Here is a 15,277-nt window from a genome sequence, read left to right on the forward strand (position 1 = left end):
CAAACATCAACTATAGCTTATAAGTAAGGGTAGCAAAACGGATTGAGTAAGTTGGATCAGTCTATTTAACCCGCATAGTAGAATTAAATTGAGGTTTTGAACTTGACTCTTTAAGTTGGGTCATTTTGTTTATCCCACTGAAAAAGCTTGACATAGACAGGCTGACCCACGAGTTAGATATAAACAATTGTATTTTGTTATTGAGAAATCATGCGAATTACAAGAATAAATCATAAGTCTATTGCTGCTGTTAATTCTGTTGTTGGAGAGTTATTTTGATAATAACAACAACAAATCATGAAGATATTTCAGAATATTTTTTCCCTTTCATTATAATAGCAGCAAATTATGAACTTTATGACTTATGTTTGATAATAAAATAAAACTTGTTTGACAAGCTAACCCATCTAAGAGTGGGGTGAGTGTTGGAACTTGATCATTTGAGTTGTCCATCTCACCCCGGTTCCGATGGGTTAAAAACGGGACAAGCCTAAATGAGGAAAGCCAATCTGCCTTGACATCATGTTGGCTCTCTCCATCACTAGCTATAAGCTAATTTATAGTTTATAGATACTTGAAGAGAAAATGATTGCGTGTCTATGATGTGCCGGTGTACTTCAATTTTCTTTTCAATTTCACCTATGACCATAACAACTCTATCATCGGTTCTTCTTTGTAGCTTATTCCATCAAACATGTAAACTTGATCATGTTTGGTCAATTGATTTCATGTGAAGAATGGACAATTGTGTTGGTTGGTCTTCTTTGTAAACTCACCAAAGAGTAATAAGCTCCACTTGGTCCCTTAGCCAACAAAGATGAATGTGTTCCTTTCTCAACAACAATTCCCTTATCCAAAACAGCAATCAAGTCACAGTTTTGTATAGTACTCAGCCTATGAGCCACAACCACACTCGTCCTTCCAACCATAACCCTTTCTAAAGCATCTTGCACTAGTTTCTCTGATTGGCTATCAAGTGCACTTGTTGCTTCATCCAAAAGTAACACAGCTGGATTCTTCAATATAGCTCTTGCTATTGCAATTCTTTGTTTTTGACCACCACTAAGTTGAACTCCTCTATCACCACACCATGTCTCATAACCATCTTTTAAGCTTGATATAAAATCATGAGCATTTGCAGCTTTTGCAGCCTCAATAATCTCACTCACATTAACTTTATCATCATATGCTCCATATGCAATATTTTCCCTTATGGTACCAGCAAACAATGTTGGTTCTTGACTCACAAGTGCAATGTGTTTCCTTAATGACCTTAGATGATAAGATTTTATGTCTCTACCATCTATTGTCACCGTCCCTTTGAAAGGATCATAGAATCTCTCAATTAGTCCTATGATTGTAGATTTTCCAGAACCACTTTCCCCTACCAAAGCCGTTGATTTTCCGGCGTCAATTTTAATCGAGAACCCTTGAAAGATCATCACATTAGGTCTAGCTGGATATGCAAAATGCACATCATGAAGTTCGATTTTTCCTATTAATTTTTCGGTTTCGTAACCTTCTAAATCATCAGGCTCGATTTTTGTATACCTATCAAGAATTGCGAAAACCGATCCAACAGCATCAGAGCCTTTAGCAAGATCATTCGTCATGCTACCGGCATCAGCAATAACTCTTCCGGTGCTTACCAAGATCATAAAAGTCTCGAACAACGCCTTACCCGAAATATAACCTTGTGACACAAGTTTTCCACCATACCAAAAGTCCAAAGCCCAAGTACAAAAATTGAGGCTTTGCGAACACGCAAGCCCAATACCTGCAAACCAAGACTGTCTAATGCTTTCTTGACTTGGCCCTTGTTGGGCTTTTTCCAGTATTTTGAGGATTCTATCTTGAGATGAAAAAGAAGTTATGGTTCTTAGATTTGAAACAGCTTCAGCAGCTATTTTGCTACATTCATCTTGAGCCTTAATAGCTTTACTCGACATGCTCTTTAGAAGGACACGCCTTGTGTAGAAACAACATATGATTATTGGCTGAACTGCTATCATAACAATGGCTAGTCTCCATGCAATGACTAGGCCCATTGTGAATGCTATTACCACTGCTGAGATTGTTTGTACCACAAGAGCCAATCTATCACCCACCAAAGATCTTACCTGTGTTTACGTAAAATTCATTTTATATGTTAGTATTGAATTAAATTCCTATTATATAGTTTTTTTATCATATATCTAACATAACATGCAAAATTTCATTTTATTAGGAGAACATACCACATTGGCTTCTTTGGCAAGTCTGGAGCAAACAGCACCTGTAGAATTTTGATCCTCATCAAACCAACCAACTTCAAAAGTGAGTATCTTGGAAAGCATTCTTTCTCTAACCCTTTTAGTCAAGTATTCTCCCATGTAAGCAAAGCTATAATGTTGAAGCACATTAAAAACCAATGAAGACACAGCCAACCCTAGAAAACAAAATGCATAGATCCTAATTTGCTTCTTGATCTCATCATGGTCCTCCAGGAAATAAACAGATATAACCGACCCCATTGCAAATGCATATACAGGTTGGATCGCGCCGAATAAAAGCGCGTTCAAACATCCCAAACACGCTTGCTTCCACTCAGGCAAATTCATTGCCAACAACCTTCGAAACGAAGGAACCTCGACCTTTTTCTTTTGCTTATTATTATGATGATCATCTACTATAACAACGCTATTAACAATATCTTCAACATCATTGTTATAATTAACGATATCATCACCACCTCGTGACATTGAGTTGAAAGAGCTAGAACGACTCGTGAGTCTACGACTACTTGTGTTTTGCATGCGATCTCTATTCAAGATAGACGAAGTATCGTTGTTTTGGTCGTTTCTGGTTTGTTGGAGACGAACAAGGGATGTGTAAAGAGAATTGTCATTTTCCATGAGGCTTTCGTGAGATCCCGTTTCCATGATTTTACCATTTTGAACGACTGCAATGATGTCTGCATTTTGGATGGTGGATAAACGGTGAGCGATGATGATGGTGGTGCGTCCAACCGATGCTTTGTCTAAAGCCTGTTGGACGACTCGTTCTGATTCAGAATCGAGTGCACTTGTTGCTTCGTCTAACAGTAGAATTTTTGGCATTTTTATTATAGCTCTTGCAATGGCAATCCTTTGCTTTTGTCCTCCTGACATTTGAACTCCTCTCTCTCCAACCTGTAGTAGTAGTAGTAAACTTGCAATTAATTAACATAATTATAACTTAATAACATAATTTTCTAATTTAGTAGAATTAGTTTCACTGATGCATACATTTTCAATGAACATTTTCCAGGAAACAAATTTCGATTCTTTATACATTGTGACAACTATCCAGTCGAAGTAAACGAATTTTAAATGTGAATAACTAATCTGTAAAAGTATGATGATATTTTTCAATTAATAAACTCTGTTTATTTAACTAGAGAGTTGACACAAGAATAAATTTTACTTTAATATTATATCCACCAAAATATATTAGTCATTCTTTACACAGGTACATGCACTTAAATCAGCAATATTAAAAGTCATAAAAGACTAAAGTCAGAAAATATATAAAAAATTAAGAAAAAAAAATTTTAAACTTGTCTTTATATAATAGATATATTCACACTTGAGTAATAAAAAATAAGTAACTAATAAAACTTAACGTGTGCATTGTGCAATTATGCACATGATTGAAAATTAGTACTTAAAAACAGATAGAGATGGAAAACAAATATTAAATAAGACATAATATATATAAATGTAAATTTTAGCTCTGTGGTAACTTAATTAATCAATATTTTTGCTAGTTGCACACCATAAATCCCAATAACACTACTTTGACCGAAATTATTTAACAATAATACCCAAAATACTCTAAGCCTCGTTTATATATTTTTAAAACACCTATAAAAATTGTTATCAAAGAGTGTAAACAGAAATACTTTTGGAGTGTAACTAGAAAAAATGTTAATCAATTGCAACAGAGGTCATTGTTTATTTATTCACTAATTTAGGAATGTCAACTACTGATGTCCTTGTATGTTACGTTTCAGGTTTGTTTTTCATTCAATGAATCACTTCTATAAAAATATTTAAATACTAACAATATTATAATAACAATAGTATAGTATTTAAGATATGCTATGTGTTAATAATTTTATAAAAAAGTATGGTCAAGATATGTTGGCCATGAATGAAATTTGTCGCCTAAAAGGCATTTACAGTGATGCAACTTGGATGGAAGAAAGATAAGATGCTTCATGTAGTGGACCACCAAAATTTTTTATAGTTGCAAAATTATTGCAAAATATGCCCCTTACTTCATGGTATCCTTGTCATTGATTCTATTAGCAAATAGGCTAGTAACACAAATACTTCGTATTAAGGACATGTTTTGCGTGTCTATGTCTGACACATGTTGCACTAACACATGCGGTTATATTCAATCGCTGTAATTTTTCAAAAACTATGAAAGAAGTTTGTGTTAGTATTGCTTTTGGTGTCCATCTTTGTCACAATCTCGTAAAAAGTGCACAATTTCGCCACAATTTTTCACAATGATTTCAATTGCAAGTTAGAACTATTTTATTTACCCTTTCATTATTATTGTTTTTGGTGTCCATCTTTGTAACAAACTCATAAAAAGTTAACAATATCGCTACAATCTATGACAATGACCGCGATTGCAATTTAGAACTATTCTATTTACCCTTTCATCATTGTAGAATAGAGAAATTCCACTTAATTATATTTGGTTCATAGCATAATGACAAAAGCAATTAGCACTAACCTGAGTATCATATCCTTGTGGCAATATTGAAATGAAATTATGAGCATTTGAAGCTTTAGCAGCATCAACAACATCTTCATATGTAGCATCCTCTCTTCCAAAAAGTATATTCTCTTTAATACTTGTTGCAAATAAAGCAGGTTCTTGACTCACCAATCCCATTTGAGATCTAAGCCATTTGAGTTGCAACTTATGAATAGGAACCCCATCAAAAAGAATCTCTCCACCAATTGGATCATAAAACCTTTGCAAAAGCGATATTACAGTTGATTTTCCTGAACCACTTCCTCCTACTAATGCCACTGTTTTACCTGATGGAACCTTTAAACAAAAATCATTTAAGATCACACTTTCTGGCCTTGATGGATACACAAATTCAACATGGTTGAATTCAACTTCCCCCGACACTTTCTCTAGAACTTCACCTTCCAAGTTTTCTGAGTCTATATTTGGAACTCTTTTTATCACTTCCATTATTCTTTCGCCGGCTACACTTGCTTCTGAAAAGTACTTCACATTGGATAAACCGGCGCCTAAAGCCCTATCACACAAGGAGACATGTTTCAAAATTTTCATCATTGATTCACCTTTTTCTAATAGTATGAATTGAATGGAATGTCACAAATGGAAAAGGTATACTTACAATCCACCAAGTGCTAGTGAAGCTCCAACTGCAAATACAGTTCCACCTTTCGCACCATGATACATGACCATCCTGCTACCATAATATGCCATAAATGACCATATAGCAAAAACAACACCATTGCTTCCTATGGCTAAACCTTTAGCTAAGCCTTGTTTCAATCCCAACTTCACAGATCCTTCTAAGGCATCAGAGAAAGCAGCTATGGTTTTGTTTTCTCCTGCAAAGGAATAAACAGTTCTGATAGAAGATATTGCTTGTTCTGCTATTGTACCGGCTTTATTGTACTCGTCTCTGATTTTTCTAGCCAATCCCATCAAAGTTCTCCCATACATTAAACCAGGTATCACAAGTAGAACAATAAAAGGGAATCCAACAATTGCCAATCTCCATAGCATTGCAAATGCCACTATGTAGCTCCCAATGAACATAGATGCATTCATCACAAAATTTGGAACCTATATGATTTTCAAGTTAGAAGAAATTAAATACTAATATGAAAATTGTAATGTCATAAATACTTGTGTTGGTGTTACACATTGATACGTATCAAACACTAAAACAAATCGACAATTTAAAGTGTCAAAGTTACACAACACAACTTTAATATGAAGTAGACTTATAAATGAACTATGGTGTTTAGTTAGGCTTTAAAAAAGACCATGTGAGACTCTTAAAATAGTCTATATCATGTTATAGATGAGATTGGAGTCTTAGATTTTTAAAACAGACATGTCTTATTTAAACAAAATTTGGTTTAATTTCAACTACTCTATTTTTATTTCTAGCTAGGTAGAAACTTTATTTCTATCCTTAAGGATAGAAATGATTTTTTTATACCTTTTCACTGAGAACATCTTGAATTACTAGGCTGTCATTAGAGACACTGGTGATGACTTCTGATGTACTTGTAACATGTACATCAAAGTATCCCACTTCTTGTCTTAGAACTGCTTTTAAGTATCTAGATCTCATTCTTGCAGCTTGTCTTTCACCTGTTCTTGTCCAACAATAACCCTCTAAAAAATGTACACAATTAATACTTATATCATATGAGAAGAATAAATCATCAATATGCATAAAGTATCAGTTTTTCTTTGCTATAGTTTCAAATGTATATAAATATACGTAATCTGTAAGTGTATGAAATTGTTAATTTCAATCTGTAAAATATATGAAAATTCGTTATATTCATAGGATATACTTATTATATTCCATATTCATATTAAAGTAAAGTACCCAAAAACCAAAAATAGAAAGAAAACTGAAAACTCACCTAGGAAGCAAGCAACAAAAGCAGCACATGCCAAATATAACAAAAAAACAGCATTCTGCATCACAAAGTTAATAAAGTCAAACCAAATAAACTACTTGTGTTTCCTCTCTACTTATGTGAGGGAAAGTGCTGAAGAAACTCTTAAAGAATTTATATATTTAGAATTTATACATGTTTTCATCATAATCTTCTATATCTTTTGAAAAGTAGAGAAGATTTTACTCAGATTGAAAGAGAGAGAGAGAGAGGATTCAAGTTTCTTTATTACACTCTGAATCCTCTCTCGCTCAAAAACTAGATTTAGTCAACGGTTGAGATAAAATTTAAGCCCGAGTGAGAGAGATTGAGAACCTTGTTGATGTTATGGACAAAATTGTGGTTGCTTGATGGGTCAGAAACACTACCAATAGTGTTCATAATTTTGCTTGTGATAAACAACACCAAAGGTACCATTATGCCATCACCAATTGCCCCTAAAAAACCAAAAAACATGAAGAACCAATCTAGAATATCAGCATGCATGAAAATGGACTTAAAAGAACCATTTTTCTTTTTCTTCTTTTTAACAATAGAAACATTTTTATGATCACCACCACCATCACCACCACCCATTTTTTAACACCACAACAAAAACTATTTCTTTTGTAATGATATAACAAGAAGAAAAAAAAACCAAATAGAGTAAGATTTTTTTTCTGACAATTTTGAATTGTGCTTGGTTCCAAGACCAAGCTTTCTATGGTTTTGTTTGTTATATTGAACGTTGCAATGTTTTGGTGGGATTTATAGGAAAAGAGAAAGTGGGAGGGAGTGTGTGGAGTGGTGGTGGGGACAGCAAAATGAAAAAAAATATTTAATTTAAGTGATTCATGATAACATGTGTGAAGTTACTATAACTATATTGTTGTTATTGATTCTTTGACTTTATGATTTTTATATACAAATAATGAATGTACAAAAAGCATCATTAATGATTCAATCAGAACAAAAAAAACATCATTAATGACGACTGGAAATCCTGCATGTTAATTAATTTGGATCAGTTATTAATTAAGCTAAATGAACCGGTCCAACCATAGACCTCAATGGTTTAGCAGCTACAAATAGAGTTGGGTTTTGAGTATTAGGATTAGTGGACCGGTCTGCTTATCCTACGGTCTGCATGGATATGAATTAGGAGATTTGTATGTCTATCAATATGGGGTTCACTCTCTTGTAGGCATAATAATGGGTGGGGCTAAGTCGGGTTTTACTGTTCCTATCATACTGAGCTCAGAATCTGCCTCAAACAGGTTTGGATATTTCTGAGCTTCACTTTCTTCTAATTAAATACTTCTTCCGTCCCTTAATAAGTGACCCAGCACACCATTTCACACATATTAAAAAAAATGTATAAAAATAAGAGAGAGAATATTGTTTTTATTTACAATAGGGTCCTTATTATGTATTGGGAATGATGAAATTTATATTAATTAGAGGGTAGAATTGGAAAAAATGTATTGGAAATTGAAATCGATCTTGTGACATTATTTTATTTCAAATGAATCACTCATTGTGGAACGGAAGGAGTATTTATTTCTTGTCCCAAATCAAAATGATATCTTATTAGAGGTTCTATCTCTTTCCTTCCTCAGAAATAACTAAAAAAAAATTAAAATCAGCCCCAGTCTAAAGGGGAGCTGGCAAGATAGGCAGTGGCCTAGGACCTCATATTCTTTTTTTTCAATCGTAGCATTAATGTTTCACACTAATGTTAGTATCATTATGTACATTTCCAATAAAATACAGTAGCAATAAATATGACTAAACGGAGTATCACCAATGTTCATTTTCAAAAATTTATTAGATTTTTCAAAAAATCTGATAGTGCATAAATTTTCAAAATTTTCGGTAAAAAATAATTTTTTTCCCAAAAATTATACCATAAATTTATAAAGAATTATCAGAAATTTTATAAAAATACCGAAAATTTCATTCTTAGGTACCTCTAAATTTGTTTATGAGCATTTTTAAAATAATAGAAAATGGAAAGGGAGGGGGAATTTGAAGGGTGATAGGTAAAATTCTTCAATGACTGCTATATCTCAAATCAGATCTCCAAATATAAAAATCCATTATCTACCATGACAATCAAAGTGTTCAACATATTGTAGCAAGTTTGGCGTTTCATGAAATGACAAAACATCTTAAAATTTACTGCCACATTGTGAGAAAGAAATAAACAACAAAAATTATGACACTTTTTTTGTAGTAAAATTTAAAGATAGATTGCTATATTTCTAACAATTTTTAGCAAAGTTGATGATGATATATAATTACTATCCTTTAATCAAGGTGGGTATTTGGGATAGGCCATCAAATTTATCGCCTAGGACCACACTTTTTTATTCTATGTTTATATAATTTTCGAGTTCTCTAGCATAATAGAAGACTTGATATTCAAGTATTATTTTTTTAAAATTTATACATTGTTTTTTTACTTATTTTTTTTAAATAATAAGAAGAATGTTTAAATGAGTTAATTTTATTATCAATTAAAAATAAAATGTTAAATATAATTAATTATAATAATTTTATATTCTAATAATCTAAAATATATTAATTTAAAAAATATTTTTATTATATTAAAAATGTTCAATTTTTTAGTTTACCTCGGGGCTTGAAATTGTTGGGTCGGCTGCCTTTCACTTGTGAAGGATATTGAAGTACTAGACAAGAGAAGTTAATTAACAGTACTCCCTCCGTCTTTTATTATAAGTCGTTTTAGCCTTTTCACACAGATTAAGAAAAATAATAATTGTTGTATGAAAATGATAAATTAAGAAGGTTTTTACAAAATTATCCTTCATTAATGACATGTGGAAGATAAATTTATATAATTTAAAGGAGAGAGAATAATAAATATTTAAGGATATAATAGGAAAAATAACATTAATTATTCATTGGAATTGTAAAACGACTTATATTAAAATACAATTTTTTTTTCCAAAATGACTTATAATAAAAAACGGAGGGAGTATGAGAGATGAGAGGGACAAATTTTAACCATTAGATTTATCCAGAAAGAAAAATTAATAATCCCATTAATGTATTAACATTCTCTCTTGATTGATATTTGTTTTTCTCATCTCTCGTTATAAAATACTCTCACTTGATATGCTTTATATATACTCCCTCCTGTCTCAAATATAAGCAAAATAAAATAAAATTCTATGGTCTTAAATATAAGCAAAAAAAATCAATATTTATTACATTCAATGTCACTATTCCAAATATACCCCTACAATTTTTTACATTTTAAATGTTTGCAACAATTTCCAAAACAAAAAATAGGGGTAAAATTAGAAAGAGAGTAAGAATTAAATGCATTGAGACATTCTCCTTAAAGGGTGAGCTTTTTTGCAAATTTGCTTATATTTGAGATCGGAGGGAGTAGTATATATATATATATATATATATATATATATATATATATATATATATATATATATATATATATATATATATATAGGACCATTGACCATTGTAATCTTTAAATAATAATAAAAAACACTACAACGCGCAAGGCTTTTAAAAGCGCTTTTTTTGGCCTTTAACAGCGCTTTAAAGTGCTGCCAAAGCCAGCGCTGGCGTAGCCTACAAAAGCGCTTCTAAAAGCGCTCTGGTAGGCCCCCCTATAAGAGCGCTTTTCTGGAAAAAGCGCTCTCGTAGGTCCCCCTATAAGAGCGTTTTCCTGGCAAAAGCGCTCTCATAGGCACCCCTTTAAGAGCGCTTTTTCAAGAAAAGCGCTCTTATAGCCCCCCCTGTGAGAGTTAAAAAAAAAAAAAAAAAGCAACATACGAAAGCGCTTCTGGAAAAGCGCTCTTATAGGGTGGCCTTTAAGAGCGCTTTTTTAGGAAAAAGCGCTCTTAAAGCCCACCCTATAAGAGCGCTTTTCCAGAAGCGCTTTCGTAGGTTGCGTTTTTTTTTTTTTTTAATTCTTTTTTATTGATCTTTGGCAGCGCTTTTACTAAGAAGCGCTTTAGTAGGTTTGTGTGGTTTTTTAATGTGCAGCCTGTAATTTAATCCTCCCAGTCGACCTGTAATATTTTCGACCTGTAATATTTTCGACCTGTAATTTATTTTCGACCTGTAATTTATTTTTGACGATATTATTTCAGCCATCAGTAAGACAATATATATACCAAAATAATATCCAAAATTATATATATACATCATATATTACAACATCAATAATGTTACATAAAATTGTAAGTAAATCGACACAAATCCTACATGAAAAAGCGCTTAATATAATAATGACTCAAATCCTCTTTTATTTCTTCCAACTTAAGTTTCGGGTATGTAGCGGCACGGAATTCGTCAAGGTACTACAAAACAAAAAAAAATATGAATGATACATTTAGTTAAATGTAATAAGTTATATGAAATTATCTTAAGTTATAAATTCATACCGTGAGCGGAATCTCTAATTGATTTGCCTGAAGGATTTCTTTTATATACCTCAATACAAAGTATCCGCAATCGTAACTGTTTCGCTGTTGCGGACACTACATAGAAAAACAAATAAGATTCTATAGTTGTGCATTGTTTTATCAAGTAGCATAAATATATTATAAGCAACATTGTGAAAAATAATTTACCTGCACTTGGATCCAAGTAATGTTGCTAGATTTAGTTCGGGATACCTGTGCGTCCCGTTGACTTCGGAACACTTGTATTGATCTAATTAACAAATATATAAAAGCATATCTTTAGATCAATCCCACAAATAAGTAAAAATATATATAAATATACACGAATATATATTTAGAACGATCCCACTTACAAATCAACGATGTCCTTCATGGCCTGATAATTGGTCCATTCACCATTTACCGAATTCAGATAATACACGACCTCCCTTATAGGGTTGATAGCAAGCAGCAACCAGTGTGCTCTATAAATAAAAACAATAGGTTATATGAAAATTTTGCTATACACAAAAGAAACAGAAATTAGATGAACAAAGAATGAGAAACTAACCCTACTGGTCGGGTATTATACGCCCAAAGATGCAGACATTCTGTGTTGCCGGTGGACATGAATCTATCGACTAATTGCTGTCTAACTGATTCCGGTTCCGAAGCAATTGCCATTCCGCTGCAGTGGGCGGAAGACACGAAACGGAATCTGTTAGACAACGGAGTCCCGCGCAACACTCTGTCATACAACAACCTTAAATAAAAACATAATAAACATTAGATTATTTTCATTGAAATGTGTAAATAAATTATATTGTGGGACTAATTAAATAATATATCGGATGAGGGAATATTACCGGATGTATGAGTGCATGTTATTGACGCCTAGTTGATCATGCTTAAAAATCTCCTCCAAGTCACCAAGTTCAATAAATGACTTGAATTCAATACCGAAGACACTCTCATCCATAGCGATTTCACGTAACGCACCGTCCTTCAAATCGGACATATCAACCATTGTTACGAGCGTCGACCGGTACCGAGGCACAAAAGAACCGCCTTTTTTTCCCGCTGGCTTCGGAGGACCAGTGGGTGGTACGGTACGAACTTGCTGCGTCACTTGTTGTGACTCCCGAGCGGATGCCTAAAAATCATATAAGTTAGGTAAAATATAAAATCATGCAGATTTAGATTCAGATTAATTATTAACACTTTAAATGTACCTCTTTTAGTGATGCAACGGACTCCTCCTCCTGTAAAATCCCTTTACCCTTATTTGCGGGTTTTATAGGAGCAATCTAAAATTAAAACGTAAAAAATAGTTAATAAACGGTTTAGAATTGACATTCGAAAACTAAACGATTTCTTAATCGTTTTCAATATACCTCATCACTAATGACAATGAGCTCCGAGGGCCATGCAACAAATGATCCTATTGCATCTCGCAGCAATGTCGTCTCTGAGACCAAGTCAGGTACCGGTAGCTTCGCATCATGATCTACTACAACATCCACCGATACTTTCAGGTGTCCATCCGGGAGCGGTCTATGGTGAAGTAAATCTCCCACAGTGTTGTGCACTTTTCCCTTGCCAACTAGTCGATAACTCGGTACCGATAAGTATAGTTGGCAAGATGAAATGCCCTAAACCAATAGTAAATATAAAGTCATTATCGTTAACAAAATAGAACAATTTGTAAGGAAATAGAACAATTTGTAAGAAATACCTTGGGAAATTTTCTTTGACCGTTGAAACTAGCTTTATCACTAGTTTCTCTCACCAATGCCAACACCAATATCACCTTGATCTTCAATGTTTTCATCAACTATTTTGTTAGATAAAAGCACTATAGACCATTTCGTACTTGAAGGATCATTGACATAGAACACTTGTTTAGCTTGAGAGGCTAGAATGAAAGGCTCATCTTTGTACCCTACCCTATTGAGATCCACTTGCAAAAATCCTGACTTATCCATTCGTATGCCACTATTATTTTCAACCCACTTGCAACCAAATACAGGAATCTGAAACTTCGCGTAATCAAACACCAAAATGCGCTCGATAACCCCAAAATATGACAAATTTGCAAATTTCGGATTCAAGTCATTCGCACTTGATATGTGCATTGCTTCAGCCACCAAGGTAACACCACTATTTTGCATAGTACTTTTATCATCCTGTTCTTTGGTATAAAATGTGTATCCATTAATTGCGTATGCGCTATAAGAAAGCACAATTACAGTTGGACCATAGGCTAAGCATCTCAACCTTTCTGTTACTGAAGCAGGATCTGAACGATACTTTGAATAAATATGATCCCTAAACCACGGTATGAAACTTCGATTGTGCTCTCGTACTATCCAGTTCTCATTTCTATTTGGATTTAAATCTCGGAGAACAATCTTGTGCATTTCAACATACGGCTCAACCTCAATCTCATTGTGCAGAACATACAAGTGCGCTTGATCCCGTTCGACCATTGATACTGTCATAACTTTATTTCCAATTAGCCTTTTTCCTTCTTTTTTTTCGACAATATGAGACTTAGGGAGTCCAATAGATTGAACATTTGACAGATATTCAGTACAAAACTCAACCGCTTCTTCAACAACGTATCGTTCGGCAATACAGCCCTCCGGTCGACTTCTGTTTTTCACGTACCCTTTTAATATTTTCATATAACGTTCAGCAGGGTACATCCATCTCATATAAGCTGGTCCGCACAATTGTGTCTCTTTCACAAGATGCACGACTAGATGAACCATTATGTCAAAAAACGAGGGAGGAAAATACATTTCAAGATCACATAAAGTAACAACTATCTCTTTTTGCAATGTTGGTAAGATCGCGGGATCGACCACCTTACTGCAAATTGACCTGAAGAAGAAACACAGCTTAGTTATTGCGCTTCTTACTTTTTCTGGAAGAATAGAACGTATACCTATTGGTAAAAAATGTTCCATTATAACATGACAATCATGCGTCTTCAAACTCTTTAACTTGAGGTCTTTCATGGACACAAGTCTTCTAATATCTGAAGAGTAGCCTTCTGGAACTTTAACTTCACTGAGAAACTTACACAATGTTTTCTTCTCCTTTCTAGATAGAGTGTAAACAGCAGGTGGCAGATATGTTCGTCTTCCTTTCGTCACGGGTCCCAATTCAGTTCTCATTCCCATGTTTACCATGTCCTTCCTTATGTTAAGGCCATCCTTAGACTTTCCTTGTATATTGAGTAACGTACCTATGACGCTGTCAAATACATTTTTTTCAATATGCATAACATCCAGGAAATGTCTTACGTACAACGACTTCCAATATGGAAGTTCAAAAAAAATTGACTTCTTCTTCCACCCACCCTTAACAATCGAATGTGCAAAAGGCTTGCCAAACTGAATGCTCACATCTTTCACCTTTTCAAAAATTTGATCACCTGACAAAAAGGCGGGGCTGTACCGTGTTCGGCCTTTCCGTTGAATGCTTTTCTCCACCCACGGTAGTGATGATTAGAATTTAAGAATCTACGATGGCCGAGAAAGACATTCTTCTGACAAAGCTCCAATCGTGTCGTATCGGTTTCATCTTCACAAACGGGACACGCCTTTTGACCTTTATTGCTGTACCCGGATAGATTTCCGTATGCTGGAAAATCATTAATTGTTCCAAACAACATCGCCCTCAAGTTGAAACTTTCCTTCCTATACCCATCGTAAACCTCCACACCGTTCTCCCACAAAAACTTTAAATCTTCGATTAAGGGTGCCAAGTATACATCTATGTCATTCCCTGGTTGTTTAGGCCCAGAAATTAGCATAGATAACATCATGTACTTACGCTTCATACATAGCCACGGAGGTAGGTTATAGATCATAAGAATCACAGGCCATGTGCTATGCGAGATACTTTGAATACCATGCGGGTTCATTCCATCAGTAGACAATGACAACCGAAGGTTTCTTGCTTCTTTTCCAAACTCAGGATATTCAGTATCAACTTTCATCCATTGTGGTGAGTCTGCCGGATGTCGCAACTTTCCATCAATAATTCTTTCATCTGCATGCCAAGTCAAGTGTCTTGAATCGGTCTCACTACGATACATGCGTCTAAATCTCGGAATTATAGGAA

At 34.0% G+C, this 15,277-nt stretch overlaps 1 protein-coding gene and 1 long non-coding RNA gene across 2 annotated transcripts; both read right to left on the reverse strand.

Moving 5' to 3' along the window:
- Positions 1 to 304: 304 nt before the first annotated feature.
- Positions 305 to 7,454, reverse strand: LOC131652792 (ABC transporter B family member 15-like). Its single transcript, XM_058922749.1, has 7 exons — positions 7,041 to 7,454; positions 6,690 to 6,744; positions 6,254 to 6,432; positions 5,414 to 5,871; positions 4,771 to 5,311; positions 2,238 to 3,170; positions 305 to 2,120 (listed from the first exon to the last, which is right to left on the reverse strand). Exons 1-7 carry the CDS (start codon positions 7,299 to 7,301, stop codon positions 717 to 719), a joined length of 3,831 nt encoding a protein of 1,276 aa, XP_058778732.1. The 5' UTR covers positions 7,302 to 7,454; the 3' UTR covers positions 305 to 716.
- A 3,545-nt stretch (positions 7,455 to 10,999) lies between these two features.
- Positions 11,000 to 11,414, reverse strand: LOC131647294 (uncharacterized). Its single transcript, XR_009297775.1, has 3 exons — positions 11,333 to 11,414; positions 11,144 to 11,239; positions 11,000 to 11,059 (listed from the first exon to the last, which is right to left on the reverse strand). It is a non-coding gene; the product is annotated as an uncharacterized LOC131647294 (long non-coding RNA).
- Between the last annotated feature and the right edge of the window lie 3,863 nt (positions 11,415 to 15,277).

This window comes from Vicia villosa, linkage group LG2 (genome assembly GCF_029867415.1).
Source record: "Vicia villosa cultivar HV-30 ecotype Madison, WI linkage group LG2, Vvil1.0, whole genome shotgun sequence".
Lineage (NCBI taxonomy): Eukaryota > Viridiplantae > Streptophyta > Magnoliopsida > Fabales > Fabaceae > Vicia > Vicia villosa.

Coding starts and splice junctions, on each gene's coding strand:
- LOC131652792 (XM_058922749.1), bottom strand. CDS start 7,301: ATGGGTGGTGGTGATGGTGGTGGTGATCATAAAAATGTTTCTATTGTT. Junction 5,872..6,253: donor AAGATGTTCTCAGTGAAAAG/GTATAAAAAAAT, acceptor AAAATCATATAG/GTTCCAAATTTTGTGATGAA. Junction 5,312..5,413: donor TCACTAGCACTTGGTGGATT/GTAAGTATACCT, acceptor CTTGTGTGATAG/GGCTTTAGGCGCCGGTTTAT.